The sequence below is a fragment of the Meles meles genome, chromosome 8 (assembly GCF_922984935.1).
Source record: "Meles meles chromosome 8, mMelMel3.1 paternal haplotype, whole genome shotgun sequence".
NCBI classification, from domain to species: Eukaryota; Metazoa; Chordata; class Mammalia; order Carnivora; family Mustelidae; genus Meles; species Meles meles.
Window position 1 is genome coordinate 21,431,047 of NC_060073.1, and position 15,367 is coordinate 21,446,413.

The 15,367-nt window shown below is 57.6% G+C and overlaps 1 protein-coding gene across 1 annotated transcript in view; it reads right to left on the minus strand.

Annotated features, from left to right (window-relative positions):
• The window catches only part of CD82 (CD82 molecule), a 49,788-nt gene that overhangs the window by 5,699 nt on the left and 28,722 nt on the right, over positions 1–15,367 (minus strand). The window contains exons 3-5 of the mRNA XM_046016535.1: positions 13,022–13,094; positions 8,705–8,829; positions 8,490–8,564 (exon numbers count right to left, since the gene is read on the minus strand). Coding sequence (XP_045872491.1) covers positions 8,490–8,564; positions 8,705–8,829; positions 13,022–13,094 — 273 coding nt within the window. The remainder of the gene's footprint in view (positions 1–8,489; positions 8,565–8,704; positions 8,830–13,021; positions 13,095–15,367) is intronic.

The following is a 15,367-nucleotide window of genomic DNA, read 5'->3' on the forward strand; positions in this document are numbered from 1 at the left end:
TGTTTTTTACCTTCTTCTGCTTCAATTACCCAGATCTCCTTTGCTGTCTTTCTGCTAGGCATGCTCGTGCCTCAGGACCTTTGCACTTCCTCTTCCACCTGTCATCCTCTTCCCCCACATATTAACATGGCTCACTGGTCCACTTCCTCCAGGGCTCTGTTTAAAGGTCACCTCCTCAGAAAGGCCCTCCTGGACCATCCTACAGAATACATCCCTTCCCTGTCCCCTCCAGCACCCTCTCCCAGGCCCTCCTCAACCTGCAAGGGTGGGCATGCTGTTTCATAGCATTCTCATTGCGAGCTTGTTCGTTTTTAGGATGTACAGTCTCTCCTCTCTAGAATGTCAGAGTCATGGGAGCAAGGACCATACCTGGTGAAGCCTGGCCAGGTCAGACGTGAGCCATACTTAAATAATGGATGGCTGTATGTTCACCGCCTAATGCCCCACCCCGGGGCAGTACTCACATACTCTCCCCATTAGTCCTCATGCCTGCCCTGCGGCCCCGAGAACTACAAATCCTGACTGTGTGGGGGAATTCAGGGTCCCTTGGTGAGGGAGAAAAGCACCCACTTTTCTCAACGCCACCAAGGAAACAATGATTTACAAAGAAGGCAGATGAGGGGCACAAGGAACAAAAGGACTCAGCGCCAAAGGGCCCCCAGGGGCGGCTCTCAACAGAGGATTGTACCTAGGCAGCTTTTCAGGAACAAGTCAGCCGTGCAAAGGGAGGCAAACCCGAAACCAGCCTTGAGAACTGAGAACAGGGCCCCGCGCCCCAAGTAGGAACAAGGGCCCCCCCCGTTCCCCTCCACCCCGAGAGCCAGACCAAGCCTGGCCCCACCTGGCCTCTCCCGTGGACCTTGTCCAGGGGCCTCTCTGGCACGCCAGCACAAATAAGCGAGTCACAGCCACCTGCTGTCACCACAGAAGCCCAGGGTGAAAGGCCAGGGTACGGAGGGGACGGCCACAAACCTGTCCCTTGGTTCCGGAGAAAGGGGAATTAGGATATGGGACAGACACTTCCTGGCAGGGGTTTTCAAAGCCCAGCCACAACATGGTGAGTGGGCTGCCTCAGCTCTCCGCAGGCAGCTCAGAAAACCTACATCCTCTGGAGGGACCCACAGCCCTGGCTCCTTGCCCCTCCCTTCGTGGCCCTGGGAAACCAGTGCCGCTCCCCAGGCCTGCTCTCTGCCCCTCTCCCTCTTGACAGGACCCCCAGCATGGTACTCTTTGTTTCACTCACACTGAGCTTTCCTACCAGCAACGAATCACAGCAGCTAAGTTTTATCAAACACTTGTCAGGAACCAGCCATGCTACATACTTTTTGTGCATTAATTCATTTTTATCCTCAGAGTGGACCTAGGGATTTACTTCATTCCCTTATTTTAGAGATTCAGGAAATCAGGCTCAGAGAGAGTGATTGCACAGCAACATGGGTCACACGGCCAACATGGGAAGAGCTGGGATTTGGACCTGGAACCCGAGTTTTCACCCATGAAGCTCTACCAGCACTGAAACCACTTGGCCACAGCTTGAAGGAGGTCAGAGCGTGTGAAGGAGCGGCCTGGAGAAGCTAAGCGGCTAGCTCCCGTCCTATTGCTGGGGCTGGCTCGTGCAGGCTTGCGTCTTCCTGCCCTGACCCTCTCTGCTCCGCCTCTTCTCCCCGGGGGGTGGAGGATCCGGAAAGAAGGGGACTGTCCCCAGGGGCATTTGCATGGACAGCTGCCCTACCTGCTCTCCCCGCGGCCCCACCACCGACCTTGTCTTTATTTATACCCCAGCCCATACTTCCCTATTTCGGGTCCCCTGATATGAGAAAAGTGATGGAAGTCCAGTGGTTTCCACTGAGGCTGGGTGGTTTCCATGGAAACACCACCTCATCCGGCAGCCCAGAAGGGAGCTGAGAGACCCAGCAAGGCCACAGGGACAACAGCGGTTCAGCTCTCAGCACATGCCTTGGGAGCCCCATTGCCCGGGAGGCCAAGTCGGGAGCTCAGGGGCGGTCACCCTGGCAACCAGGTCTTGCCCGAGACAAGAGTGGGGAGGGGAAGGGGTAAGATGCCCACTCTCTCCCTTCGTCCCTGTAGGGCCCACCTCTGGGGTTTCTCCCTGCGCTGCACCCGATTCTCCCTTCTAGAAACAGCACTTCCTTTCCTTAGGGGTAACCCCTCCAATCCCTTCATGAGCCCGGAAGCCCTGACCCCCTCTCGTTGCCATGGGCAAGTCCCAGGCTGCCACTGGCCACCTCTCCCACCCTGGGCACAGGGAGTGCTTCAAGGATGGGCATGTCACCCAAGGTGACCTTCTCTTTCTGCTCATCAGGCAACACAAGGGCCTACGGGGACTGCCTGCCTGAGAAGGGAGCTGATAGAGAAGAGCCAGAGCCAGATCAAGGGACGGAGAGGGACAGAGTCCCAGGGGCAGCCTTCAGAAATCTGGATCACGCAGAGCCTCCAGCCAGCTCTGGCCCACACATTACTATCTAGGCAATGAAGGGTTGTGCCCAGGATTTAAAAAAAACAAAAACAAAAACCAGTTCTTCCCAGGACCAGCAGCATTAATTACAGCCCGGAGCAAAATGAAAATGCAGGGTCCCTTGCTTAAAAAGGATTACGAATTTCAACACAGCAGCATCAGAGTGTAAACCAAGCATGGACCCTTTGAAGCGGAGGGCCCTGTGTAACCACTCAGGTCACACGCCTAGGAGGCCAGTCCTGGAAAGCTGCCCAGTCCCTCCTCCCCATTTCCCAGAACAGAGAACAGATCCAGAGGCACGACTTGCCAAGATCACACAGCTAGCAAGCAGCAGAGAGGGGACTGTAACCCTGATCGGGAGGCCCCAGAAGCCTGCGATCTTAATCGTGGCCGACCCCCACTGTTTCCACACCCCCCTCCGCCCCCCCATCCCACTGTCCCCTCTGGGGGAGGCTCCCCACTACCACAGGGCTGTGCTTGCACTCCACCTTGAAGCCTGCTGTTTCACACAGAGGCAGGATTAGAAGAGACCTCTGTAAGAGCCCTTCCCATACCTTCCTGGGCTCTGCTTAAATTCTCCCCGTACGGGAAACTCAGGACCCCATAGAATGGCACATTGCAGGGGTGGGGAGGCTCTTGATACAAGCTATTCATTTTAGTTCCAGAGGGGACCAGTTGAAACAAATCGGATCACTATCTCCCAGGAGAAACCATTCGGATATTCAAGACCAGACTGCGTCTCCCTCCATCCCCTCTCCTCTCCGGCTCCTCCAACCACTCCTTGGGATGGTATCCCGACCTCTCTCCATGCCCTTTATTCCAGGCATCAAATTGCCCTCGAGAACAAGGTGCCCTCCCCAAGCAATGAAATGGACCCACATCCTCCTGTCCTCTCCTGGGGATCCCACAGGACATGTTGCCAGGTGCTTTGCCGGAATGCAGACACAGTGGGTCTGAGGCTTCAGCCTGGGATCCCAGTAAGAAATGAGGGCCCTTGTTGGTAGTGGTGGATGCGGGGGGGTGGGGTGGTGTTTACTCCTAGTCACCGCACCTGAGTCTTTCCTGAAAGCAGGCAGCAAAGTACATAACTAGCAACCCAGAACTCCCCAGGCTCCAGTAAGCTCCTTGAGGGCGGGGTCTGAGTCAGGCTCCACCTTCCACTGCCAGAGAGCCAAGGAGCCACACAGGCAACCAGCACCCAGCGCCTTAAGAATCTTCATCCCAGGGCGCCTGGGTGGCTCAGTCGGTTAAGCATCTGCCTTCGGCTCAGGTCATGATCTGGGGGTCCTGGGATGGAGTCCCACATCAGGCTCCCTGCTTAGCCAGAAGCCTGCTTCCTCCTCACCCTCTGCCACTCCCCCTGCTTATCCTCTCTCACTCTGTCAAATAAATAAAATAAAATAAAAAAGAATCTCCATCCCGCTGCTCTCCATGATCCCCTTCCAGAAGGAATGCTTGGAGACCTTCTTCCCCTTCCCCAAAGGGAAGACAAAGGTCACCTCTCTCTGTCCTAGCTCCAGCTGTCCACCCCCAAGGCTGGTAGCAACCCGGGCCAGGGGATCAGGAAGTTTCCATCACAGGGAGCAGGCGTCTCACAGAACGGCATTGTCCTCGGGGAACCCGTCTTACCACCTATAGGTTAGGGCGCTGGGACGCGTGCACACTGGCTCCTCTGAGCTTCTCCGGTAGGAAAGGGAAAGAGGGGGGAGGGAATCACCGTGCTCCTGACCAGCCTCCCCCAGGGTGAGGAAGGGCACAGCAGTGTGCCTGGGCCACTGTCCCCAACCCCAACCCCCAGCACCCACCCAGCCCCACTTGAGCTCCTTCCCCTCCAAGCGCTCAGCCCCCCGCTGTTCTGCTCAGCCCCCTGACATAATCCACTGAAGCCTCAGCAGCCTCACCCCTGTGGGCCACTGGGCAGGGGGGCAGCAGGGCCTGCGTGAGTACGCCAAGGCCAGTGCCTGGCATGTCCCAGCAGAGTGCTCCCTTTCTTCCTCGTGACCCTCTCCCACTCTCCCCTACCTGGAGAGGACAAGTCAGAATCCCAGAGCGTCAAAGCTGGGAAAGGCCCCCGAGATGTCAGCTGGCACTCCGAGAGGCTGGGCAAGTTGTCCAAGCCCCTGGGGCAGCCAGAGGCAGACCCCAGCTGAGAACACAGGGCCCTGGAAGCCCAGACTTGGGCTGGGCCCACCGAACAGGGGCTGGATACACATGGTGAGATGAGGAAAGAGCTAGAGGAATCCTCACTCCCAAATCCTGGCCCCCATGGCTCTACTAAGACTAACACCAAAGACAACAGGAACAGCTGCTGTTTACTGAGCCCTTACTAAGCGTTAATGAAGTTAATGGTGGTGACCACCAGTGAGTCCTCCCAAGGAGTCCAGGAGGTGTCTGCTCAGGGCCAGGCGCTACTCAGGCCCTTCCCTTCGGCGGGGCTCTCAAATCCGCAGCAAAGAGCTAGGAGATGGCCTTGGGGAGGTGGGCCTTGGGGCCCGGGTGCTTTGGCACTGAGCAGTGTTCCAATTTTAGAAAAGGATTGGGGTCTGAGTCATACCCCGCACTCTTTCCCATTCATAATTCCCGAGGGCCCCCTGAATGGGGTACACAGAGGCCACGAATAGCCTGGCTTCTCTTCGGGTTTGATTCTGCCACCGAATGAGCTGCAAAGGGCATTTTTGCTTTTCAGAGTGGTTCTCGGATTTCAGAACTGCGGCTAAGGGGAGAGGACCTGTACTGTTACTGCTGTCTGACCAGTGACATGAGTGGAACACGGAGAGGCTGAGTAACTTGCTGAGGGCTTTAGAGCAGCGATTCCAACAGGGGTGGTTAAGTTCCAGAGTTGAGGCCTTGGCCCCTTCGCTATCTTATAAAAGTGTTGTAGTTTGCGCTCCCTTCAACCCTGGGGGAGTGGGAGTGCGGGCCCAGCCGCTTTTCCCTTCAATTTAGAGACACAGAAGCCCAGGCTCGAGAGGCCATGTGCCTTGCCCCAGGCCCCCAGCCTCCCCTGTTGCTGCCCCGGGAACCGTGGCTGCTGGGAAATCAGGGCAGGAGGGATGAGTCTCCCTGGAGACCACTTCGGGCAGGGGCGGCAGGGGGGAATCCCAGTAGTTTGGTCCCTTCCACCTGCCCAGGAGGCCTGGAGAGTGAGAGGAAGGACAGCCCATTGCCTCTAGAAGTTCTCTTCCTCTAGGCTCAACAAGGCCCACCTCCCCAGCTGGACCTCATCGGCAGGAATAAACATCATCAAGGACATGTTTAGTCTTCCACCGGGATTTACAATGTGCTGGGAAAGAAAAAATAAATCATTCATTCTAACTTGAGTGAGAGAGCACTGCCAGAACGTCCCCCAGCAGAGCCAGGAAATGTCCCTCTGCCTTGCAGGAGAGGTGGGCCAAGGTGAGGTGGACTGGGACCAGGGGGCAGGGGTATGGAGCCTGGTAGGGAGGAGGAGCAGGAGGCAGGGGAGGGAATCATGGGGTAGGACGGACAGTTTGGACTGGAGTCAGGAGTCCTGATTCTCCAAACAAGCCTTGCTCTGGGGCCGTGGGATGCCACTGAGGCGTAGATGCTGGCTGTCAGCCAAGCGGAGATCATACCAGCCCACAGGGAGGCAGGGTGCTGGAAAGGGAGGCATGAGACTTGGGTCAGAGGGATGGGGACAGAATTCTCCACTCTGAAGCATGTGAGCTATGCATGGCTGTGGCCAAGTCATTTTGCTGCTCTCTGCCTCAGTTTCTTAAAACTGGAAAATGTTTGTAAAGCTGAAGTGTGTATCAAGTTACTAGCTCAGCTCCTGGCATGTGGTTGGCATTCAACAGGGGCCAGAGATGGGGGCCATCTTTATTACTATGAGATGGGGAAACTCGGATGGTGAGAAGGCAGACTGCCCGAGACCCCTACAGAGCTGACCGCCTTCTGAGTCATGGAACCCAGCTCACCAGGGCCCAGTTCTTATCCACCCTGATTATAATGTACCACCAATTGGGTCCCAGAGAAGCCCTAGGTGCCACAGGGCAGAAATAAAGACCAGATCTTACAATCCTCACTGAGAAAAGAGCTGCCCTCCTTTAAATGCTGCCTTCCCATCTGGTACCCAAGCGAGCTTCCTTTCATCTGCTGAAACCACTATTTCCCCTTTTGCCTTGGCTGCTGGGAAGCTCAATATTCAAGTTAGCCCTCAACTACTGTGTCTGGTGCCCTGGTGTCAGGGCCACTGCTTTTCCTCTTCCAATGTGCATTCCAGTCCCTCTCATTTTGACTTTAGTTACCTGGTGCCTGTGTTGGAACTCGACTCTACTTCTGGGAAAGAGGCTAGGAGTGGATTATAAAGAAGTAAAACAGACTCAGGTAGGAGACACTGCAATGAAAATCACACCAGTATGAACCAGGAGCCGCCTGGGTTCAAAGCCTGGCCCTGCTGCTTACTCGCCGTGTGACCTTTGATCAAGGGGCCTCATTTCTACGTTCTGGCTTCCACATCTGAAAATGAGGGTATCATGCCCATGACCGCACAGGACCCCAGGGAGGAAAAACTCAGTGAGCATAGTCTGCCCACCACAGGGGGTGGCAGCCTTGTTCTAGGCTTCACAAAGTGTCAGTTGTTGATGTTGGTGCAATGTTTTCTTGCCTTCCTTCTAAGAGTGATCTGAAGCAACCGGACCTTCGAGTGGTAAAATTGGGAGCCCACGAGCCACCAGCTCCACCTCCCAAATCGCTGGGTAAGAACTGTAGCACTGGAGGAAAGCGGTGGCCCCCAGGGGCATCCGGGGCACGGGCCACGTGCAGTGGGTCTGGGGTGAGCTCTGGGCCCTTGCGTGGCCCAGCCACTGGCCGACTGGCCCCTCAGTCGGATGGGGATTCTCATGCTACCATGAGAGGGAAGGCATGGGGAGCATGTGAAAGAATGAAAGCAAAGTGGCCAGCATCATACGGTAGTACATGGTGTGCACTGAACCAACCGCAGGGATGCCGGGAGTTCTAGTCCCTATATTACTGACAGTATTGTTTGACACCTCTCTGAACACCTGTCTCCCCTGTCTGTCAATGAAACACAGGCCCAGCTGCCAGAACGACGAGACAACGTGTGTAAAGTTTCTAGAAGATACTGTGTGCACACAGTAGGTGCTCCATAAGTGCTAACTTTGATAGTCACAATCAACTGGCTCACCCAACAGCTATTCCTGGCTTCCCTTCTCCCTTGTGCCTGTGTCTCTAGAGCTCCCTTGAAGCCAGGGTGCCTTTGTGACCCAATCTGGAGAAGACTGTTGGAGGACTTGCTTTTCTGATCAAAGGGATGGCCCGGGGCTGGCATTGTCCATTTCCCTCTGTTCTGGCTACAGCAGCACAGATGGTGCTCTGGCAGCCATCTTGCAACCATGAGGTGGGTGGAGTGATCTAGTGAGTGGCATGGTGAGGATGCTGAACAGACAGCCAGAAGCATTGTCTCTGATTCCAGTCTGACTTCTGATTAAGTCAATAGTGAATGTCAGCCTGATCTTCTATTCCTTAAAGCTGAGTGCCTTCCCTGTGACACAAACTTATTTTTTTTATTGACAGTCTCCTCCCTGGGCCCCATCTATGGATGAGTGGCATGGATTTAGTACTTTCTGAGGTGCTTGAATAAAAACAAGAAGAGCAACATCTATTGGGCGTTGACCATGCCAAGCACTGTGCTATGTTTTTACTAAGATAATCCCCCTGAATCCTCACCAGAACCAGAAGCTAAATTTATTATTGCCCTCCATTTGCAGAAGGGGAGACAGGCCCCAAGAGGCAAGAGGCTTGCCCACCGTGCCCCAGCTACAAGGTGCTGGGTTAGAGCTGCGTTCAGGCCCACGGCAACCCTGCCCAAAATGCTGCCCTCTCGCATCTCCCTAGGAGATCACAGGGACCGGACCTTCTGGGTTTGTCTGAGACAGCTGAGAGGCCCCTGATGTCTCCCCTACACCCTGGGACCAATCCCCCTGCAGGCCCAGCCCAGCCCAACCCAGCCGGGGGCCAGGAGAGTGCTTACCTTGCCCATGTTGAAATAGAAGACGGCTCCTGCGGCCACCTGGACGATAAGGATCAGGAGAAGGAAGGCAAAGTACTGGGGACACAGAGGAGCAAGGAGTCAGTCACATGTCCTGCCCCCCCCGGGGTGCACCTGCCCTGCTCACCCCTGCAGGCGCTCCCGCAGTTGGGACCAGGGCACACGCAGGTGCCCCTCAGTTGGCCGGCGGCACTCACCAGCCCCAGCAGGCAGCGGACCTCCTTGATGGCACCGATGCAGCCCAGGAAGCCCATGAACATGGTGACGGCCCCCACGCCGACGAAGACGCAGGCCCCCACCTTGAGCGAGCTGGAGGAGGTCTCTGGGGATGGAGAGAAGGACGTTCAGTTGGGCCCCGCTGTCTCACCCTCGTTAAGCACACCATCGGGGGGAAGGCCGAAGGTCAAACCCTGCTCCCCTCGGGCTCAGCCCCCACCAGACGCTGTGCTGGCTGCTGGGGAGACAGGAGTCAGAATATTGAGGTCCCCATGGCCAGGAACTGCCACTCAGTGGGGCAGGGAGCAGGGACAGTGCACAGCACAGATCCCCCAGTTGTGGAGAGAGCCACAGGGACACGGAGACAGCCATGGGGTGGGGAGGGGGCTGGGTGGTTGGGAAAGGCTGGTCTGAGCAGAGAAGAACCTAGAAGCAGCCTAGTGAAGCTCTGAGAGGGGAAGGCATTGCAGGCAGGGGGAGGGAGCAGCAAGGAGGAAGGAGCTGGGATGTACTTAAAGAAAGCGAGGCAGAGTGGGCCCGTGTGACTCTGACCTGTGATATGCCTGAGACATAGAGAGGTGCCTGATGACAAGAGACCCTCTCTGGGGCCGCCCCGTGGGCGAAGGTCGGGGTTCCGTCAGAGCGCTAGACCAGCAGTTCCCAAGAAGCCCAGCACATCCCTGCCAGAACAGGGCGCAGCCCACGTCCACCTCCAGAGGCCCTGACTCAGAGGCTGTCAGACGCCAGAAGAGCCAGGGCAGATGGGCCTCCCCCTGGCAGGGGGTAGCAGACTCCCCCCACAAAAGCCCCTGCACTCTCCGGGAGGCAGCGGGCGCAGGATGTTTCCAGAAAGCTGGCGAGCAGCCTGGAGTGCATTACTGGATCAGGGGAACCTGTTAGGGAAGTAGATTCCTGGGTCCGTCACAACTGGACAGACGTTCCTGGGAGGCCACCCGGAACCTGCAATTTTAATGTGCCAGGCAAGGCATGGCCAGAGCTGACACAAGTGGCTGTCAGCAGGGAGGATACCGGCCAGCTTCCTGGGGGGCCTGAGAGAAGCCGAGATCCCCATCCCAGCCACCGAGGGCCCCTGAGCGCCCTTAAGCAATCGTTACAAAGCTGAAGTGTGGGTGGACAGGAGGGCCGGATTCAGCCCCACTTCCCGGTCACAGACAGAAATGTTCTGGAGCTCGGGAGGAGCCCTGGCCAGCCCACCCCGCTCTAGGGCTGCCTACCCCCCAGCTCCACACAGGAGTCCCCAGGCAGGTGGGGTGGGGAGGGGAGTGGGGAAGCAGTGCCCCTGCTGGGGTGAGCGTGGGGGGCTCCTGGCACTGAGCTCCCATTTTCATTCTAGGTCCTCGGCGCCCTGCTCTCAGCAATCAGCATAGTCAGGAGGAGGCCATCCAATGCCACTTTTTCTAAGCTTCCTGGGTTTGGGTTCCTCCCAGGGATGACTCCCAGAGAAAAGAAATTTGGCAGAGTCTGGAATCCACTGCGTGCCTGCCAGAACAAGGCTCTTTATCTGGATCATCCCTGCATTTCCACATCACTTCATGTCCACGCCAGGCCCATGAGGGTAGATTTACATTCTGATTTGTCCCTAAGGGCCCTGATGCCCAGCCAGGCTAAGAGGCCATTCAGATGCCCAGCACGCAAGACCCAGGGCTGAGACCTCCCAACTCAGCTTCTCCCCCAGGAGGCCAGCCCAGCCGCAGGGTCTCAGCTTCTCAGAACATCCAGCGGACACCAGTCCCTGACCGCACCCAGGATCTCAGGCTGGCCCCGATCTGAGCACCCTGACTTAGGAAGGGGCCAAGTGGACATTCTGGGGAGGCCCTCCACTGTGCATGGCAGAAACGTCTGGGTCTTGCCGGGCCTGGCAGGTATCAGAGAGGCAGAAGTGGCCCCAAATGAAAGGGACCGGAAGCGACAAGAAAAGGGTTCCCATCCCAGCTCTGCTGCGAGCAGGGTCTGAGCCTGGGCAGGCCATCCTTTGGCGTCTGTTTCTTTCTCTGTGAAATGGAACTAAATCCTACTTCTTCAAGATGTTCTTACCAACTCCATCACTTCTGTAGGGTTGACTGGTCACTAGGAGCTGTTCTAAACACTTTTCATTTCTCACAACCACCTATGACAGAGATTTGATGATTATCCCCATTTTCCAGATAAAGAGGCCCAGAGAGGTGAAGTAACTTGCCCACGATCACTCAGCTAGGAGGTAGCAGAGCCAGGATTCGAACCGTGGCAGCCTGGCTCCAGAGTCTGTGCTCCTGACCACAGAGCAAGGTGGGATTAAGGCAGGACTGCGTAGCGAGTGTGAAAACCCTGCAGTATATTGGGGTTCGGGGTATGGGGGCTTAGGATCCATGCCCCTATTCACATCCCAGCTCCCACTCCTGGTTGAGTGTTTTGGGACAAGTCAACTTCCCTTCCTGTGCTTTCGTTTCCTCCAGTGTGAAATGGGGACAGACACACCTCCCCCCGTGGACTCCCAGGTAGGGAGTCCTCACCAATTAGGTTGAGGGGAGAGCTGTGTCACATGGGCCTGGAACGTCCATAGTAGGTCAGAGCCCTGGGTCCCAGCCCTGTGTGACTCTTAGCAAGTCTTCTCTCTCTGCTGGATCAGTGCTTCAGAACCCCGGCTGCCTGGGGAATCACCCGGGGAGCTTTTTAAAAACCACAGTGCTCCAGGCCCCCGCCCGCACACCAATAGAGTCTGATCCCCTGGGGTGGGCCCAGGACTCTTGTATTTGTGAAAACATTCTGGGTGCATCTACCAGTGTATCTGGGGGACCTCCGCCTTCTGGCAGCTGGACAGTCTTCCAGCTGAACAGGGAGGAGGCAGGAGGAGCAGTTAGAGGTTCCTGGAGCCTGGGGCAAGGTGCACGGGACAGATATGCGGAGGGTGAGCTGGGCCTCGACTTTGCCCCCTGGTGCAGTGCCTGCTGGGTGTGGCCCAGGACAGGAAGTGGGGAGCCGGGGCCTAATCAGGGCAGCGGAGGGTGCATCCCAGGCTGGGAAGGCGTGGGGAGCATGGGCAGCCCACTGGGGTGGGAAATGCAGAGCCTCACCCCAGAATAGGGGAACGGTCTGCAGCCCCCCAACCCCCAGCAGGAGGCAGGGCCAAGAGCCCCAGGCTGCATCGGATGTGGCTGGAGGGTGGCTCATCCTTGCTTCCTTTCAGGTCCGAGGGGAGGCCTAGCCCCCTGGGGCCACAGTGACAGGTGTGGCCTCTCCATCACCCGTCCCAGCCTGGTTCCGCTTTATTCAAATCAAGCAGCTGTCATGGGCCTGAGTCCAAAGCTGCTGCCTCAGCGGCAGCTGGGAGGGAACTGAGCCAAGGATGCACTCACTGAGGGCAGTGGCATCACTGTGCTACTTGGGGCCCTCAGCTGTGCCTCCTGTCCACACCTCAGGGCATCCATGAGGTCAGTGCAGCAAGCCTGGCAGGCTTCCTGGAGGAGGCTGGGGGTAGCTCGGGAAGGGCTCTTACCATCTGTGCAGGAGTGCCCTGGGCTTCTTTCCTCCTTTCAAGAGTGAGAGAAGGGGCTTCCATGCTGTGGTTCCCCTTACCACGGGCAGCATTTAAGACCAAAGCTCTGGAGTTTTAAGTCTCAAACCTACCACTGGAAGCTCTGGGAACGTGAGCCAGGGACATCATTTCTCTGAGACCCGTCTCTTCATTTGTCAGGCGGGACAGGAACAGTTCCTACCTCCCACGGCGGTCGAGGGATCAAGGCAATTTTCATGGGCAAAATGCTTGGCCCCTTGCCAGCCCCATAATGAGCCCAGACCGTGGGTGCTATGCCCGGCGTCTTCTTCCTCAGTCCAGAGGCCCAAAGAACCTAGCTGGTGCCAGGCACAGAGCAGACACATCTTGGACTCCTGACAATCTGTCTTTCCCGGCCTTTCCTTTATTTCTCTGAACTGACCGGGGATGGAGTGTGGCCCACATCTCGCTGAGCTGGCAAATGGAGGGACAGAGACTGTAAGAGGCTTTCTCAAGGTCAGGGCTGAGGGAAGGGGTCCGGGCTGGGACAGCAAGACTCCCTCAACCTCCAGTGTTCTCCGGACAACAACAGCTTTGTGTGGAGAGGGAGAGAAAATTCCTCCCAAAAACCCCTGCAGAGGGGGGGCCCCGGGGCAGAGTGTCAGCACAGGACCTGGGCAAGGCCCCAAGGATGGCTAGAAAAGCGACCTGCTTTCAGGTTCAAGTTCTTGTGAGCAGCCCTGAGGGCTGCCCTGGCCCACTGCTCCAGGGCCAGCCAGGCAGGGGGATCAGGGGAAGGGACCCTTACGTAGCACAGAGATGAAACTGCTCTTGTCGGCCAGGATCCACACCCCGAAACCCAGGATCACCGCGCCCAGGATCTGGAAAGAGAAGGTGCAGTCAGTGGGGGCCTGTAGGGGGCCCCTGCCCAGCTGCCCCTGCACCAGGTCAGGAGGACCCCGGGGGTGCGGGGTGCACCACCTCCATCCTCAGGCTCCATACCCCAAGTCCCAGGCATTCAGACAGCAAGGCCATGTGTGGGGAGTCCCTCGTGCCTCCCATCTCCCCTACCCCACCCCCATACATGGTCAGACCAAACTTATTAGCTTTCAGGGGTGCAGCCTCCTCCCAGGGGTACCCCACATCTTTACCTCCCGGCCCTCTCCTGTGCTCACCCACTCCACTCCAGGAGCCAAGCCCTGATAGGCACTTTGCAATGCTGTTCCTCATCCCCAAGCGAGAACCTCACTCACCCTACCCTACCCTAGTCAGGCCCCCTTAAAGAGAACAGCAGCTGCTGATAACCCTACATTCTTCCCCAGTGTCTCCTAGCAGCCACCCTGTCTCCTCCTCCCTCCTTCCCAGGTGGGTCCTGTTATTGTCGTCACATTACAGATGGGGACACAGAGGCCCCGACCTTGCCAAGGGTCACCCATTCCATCCTTCTGGGGCTCACAGCCAGGTCTGACTATGACCCCAGGCCAGACAGTGTCTCACACTAGCTGCAGGATACTTGGACCCATCCTGGGACGTCCTGGGACGTCACCTGGAAAGCCAGTCTCTGGGGACAGGGAGGCTACCGAGGAACCATTGAGGGGAAGGGTCTGCCCTTGGGTGGGCGTGTCTCAGATAACGTTGCTTGCTGGAATGAAGGGGGGACTTCAGAGAACAGGGGAGTTTGGTTCCTAGAGATTCCTGAGGCCCTGCCCACCCCGAGCCCACACGTCATGGCACAGCTGGCCAGTGGCCAGGCGTTAGGCCCACGGTCTGCTCCTGTGCCCCCCCAGCCCTGCAGCAGAGCGCCTGACCTGCTCACCTCCTGCGAGGGCGGGACAGAAAATTCCCTCTGGGCAAGCACAACCCCAAGGAGATCGAAATCCGGGACTGCCCAGCTAACCTCCTCAGCTTGTCTCCAAGCACCCATGAAGGAAGTCCCCAGCAAGAACCCAGGGGGGCCTCTGCAGGTTTCCCAACCAGAGACTGCCATCTGGAGCGGCTGAACCAGCCCGGAGGCTGTGGGCCAGCCAGGAAGAGGCCCAGTCAGGCGGCCAGCCAGAACTGGGGAGGCACATGGCCCCCTCTTTCTCTGTGAACCCAGACTGGAACTATGGGGCACCCCCCCCCCCCCCACTGCCCACAAACCGCCCCTCAGCTCCACCAGAATCTCCGGACAGGGCTCTGCCAGGAGCCGGGACCCTCACACCGGCGTCCCTCCCCCGGAACAGCAGAGCCTCAGCAGCTCCTGGATTTCTGTGAACCTCAGAAAAGCTGACGAGGTAATCTTCTGGGGCGTCTGGGGCCAGGAGTTTGCAGGCAAGGATGTACACATGTACATGTGAGCATACGTGAGCAAACACGGCCGCCAGAGCAAACTTTCCAAACCACAAGTCTGATCACGTAACCACTTCCCGATGTGCGTAGAACAGAGAGCAGGATCCTCCCCGGAAGGCCGGCGCGGCAGGCACCCCGGAGCCCCACACTCCGCCCCACTCCCCCACACTGGACGTCGATGCTTCTGCTGGAACTCCCCCCACCGCCATTGCCTCTAACCCCAGGGAGCTTCTGCGGACCACCCCGACAAGGTCAGCTGCCTTGTAACCTGCTCTCCTGGGGGCCGTAACCTTCATGCCCAGCATGCTGCACAGCTGCTGCTGGAACCCATCCCCTGCCCCGAACAGAGCCCCCAGAGCAGAAAGCACAACTCCCCTGTTGGTGAGTATCCGCCTGGCACCCGCAACCGGGGTCTGCACGCACAGAGGGGTCAAATACCCACTTGGTAAATGAGTGGTGAGTGAACAAGGAGACGAACCAACCAAGGTACACTGTCCCTCCTCCCCTCTCCCTGCACCCTCCTGTGATTAGAGCTCCCCCTCACCCTGCCCACCCCTCCCCATATTCTGGTGGGCCATCTCAGGCCCCTGCACACAGGGGGTTAACACCGGACTTCAGCCAGCCCCCAAAGCTCTGGCCAGGGACCAGCTTTTCCAGTCTCTGGCTCCATGGAGGAGAAGGGACCCCCTTGGCCAAAACCATCAGCCCTGTTTCCTTTCTCCACGAAGTCTCCACCCTTCCCTCCCGCTGCATGCGGTGAGCTGGCTGTCTGGGCCCCTGGACTGCAAAGCTGCCTCTCTCCAATCCTAGGGTCCCTGGGAAC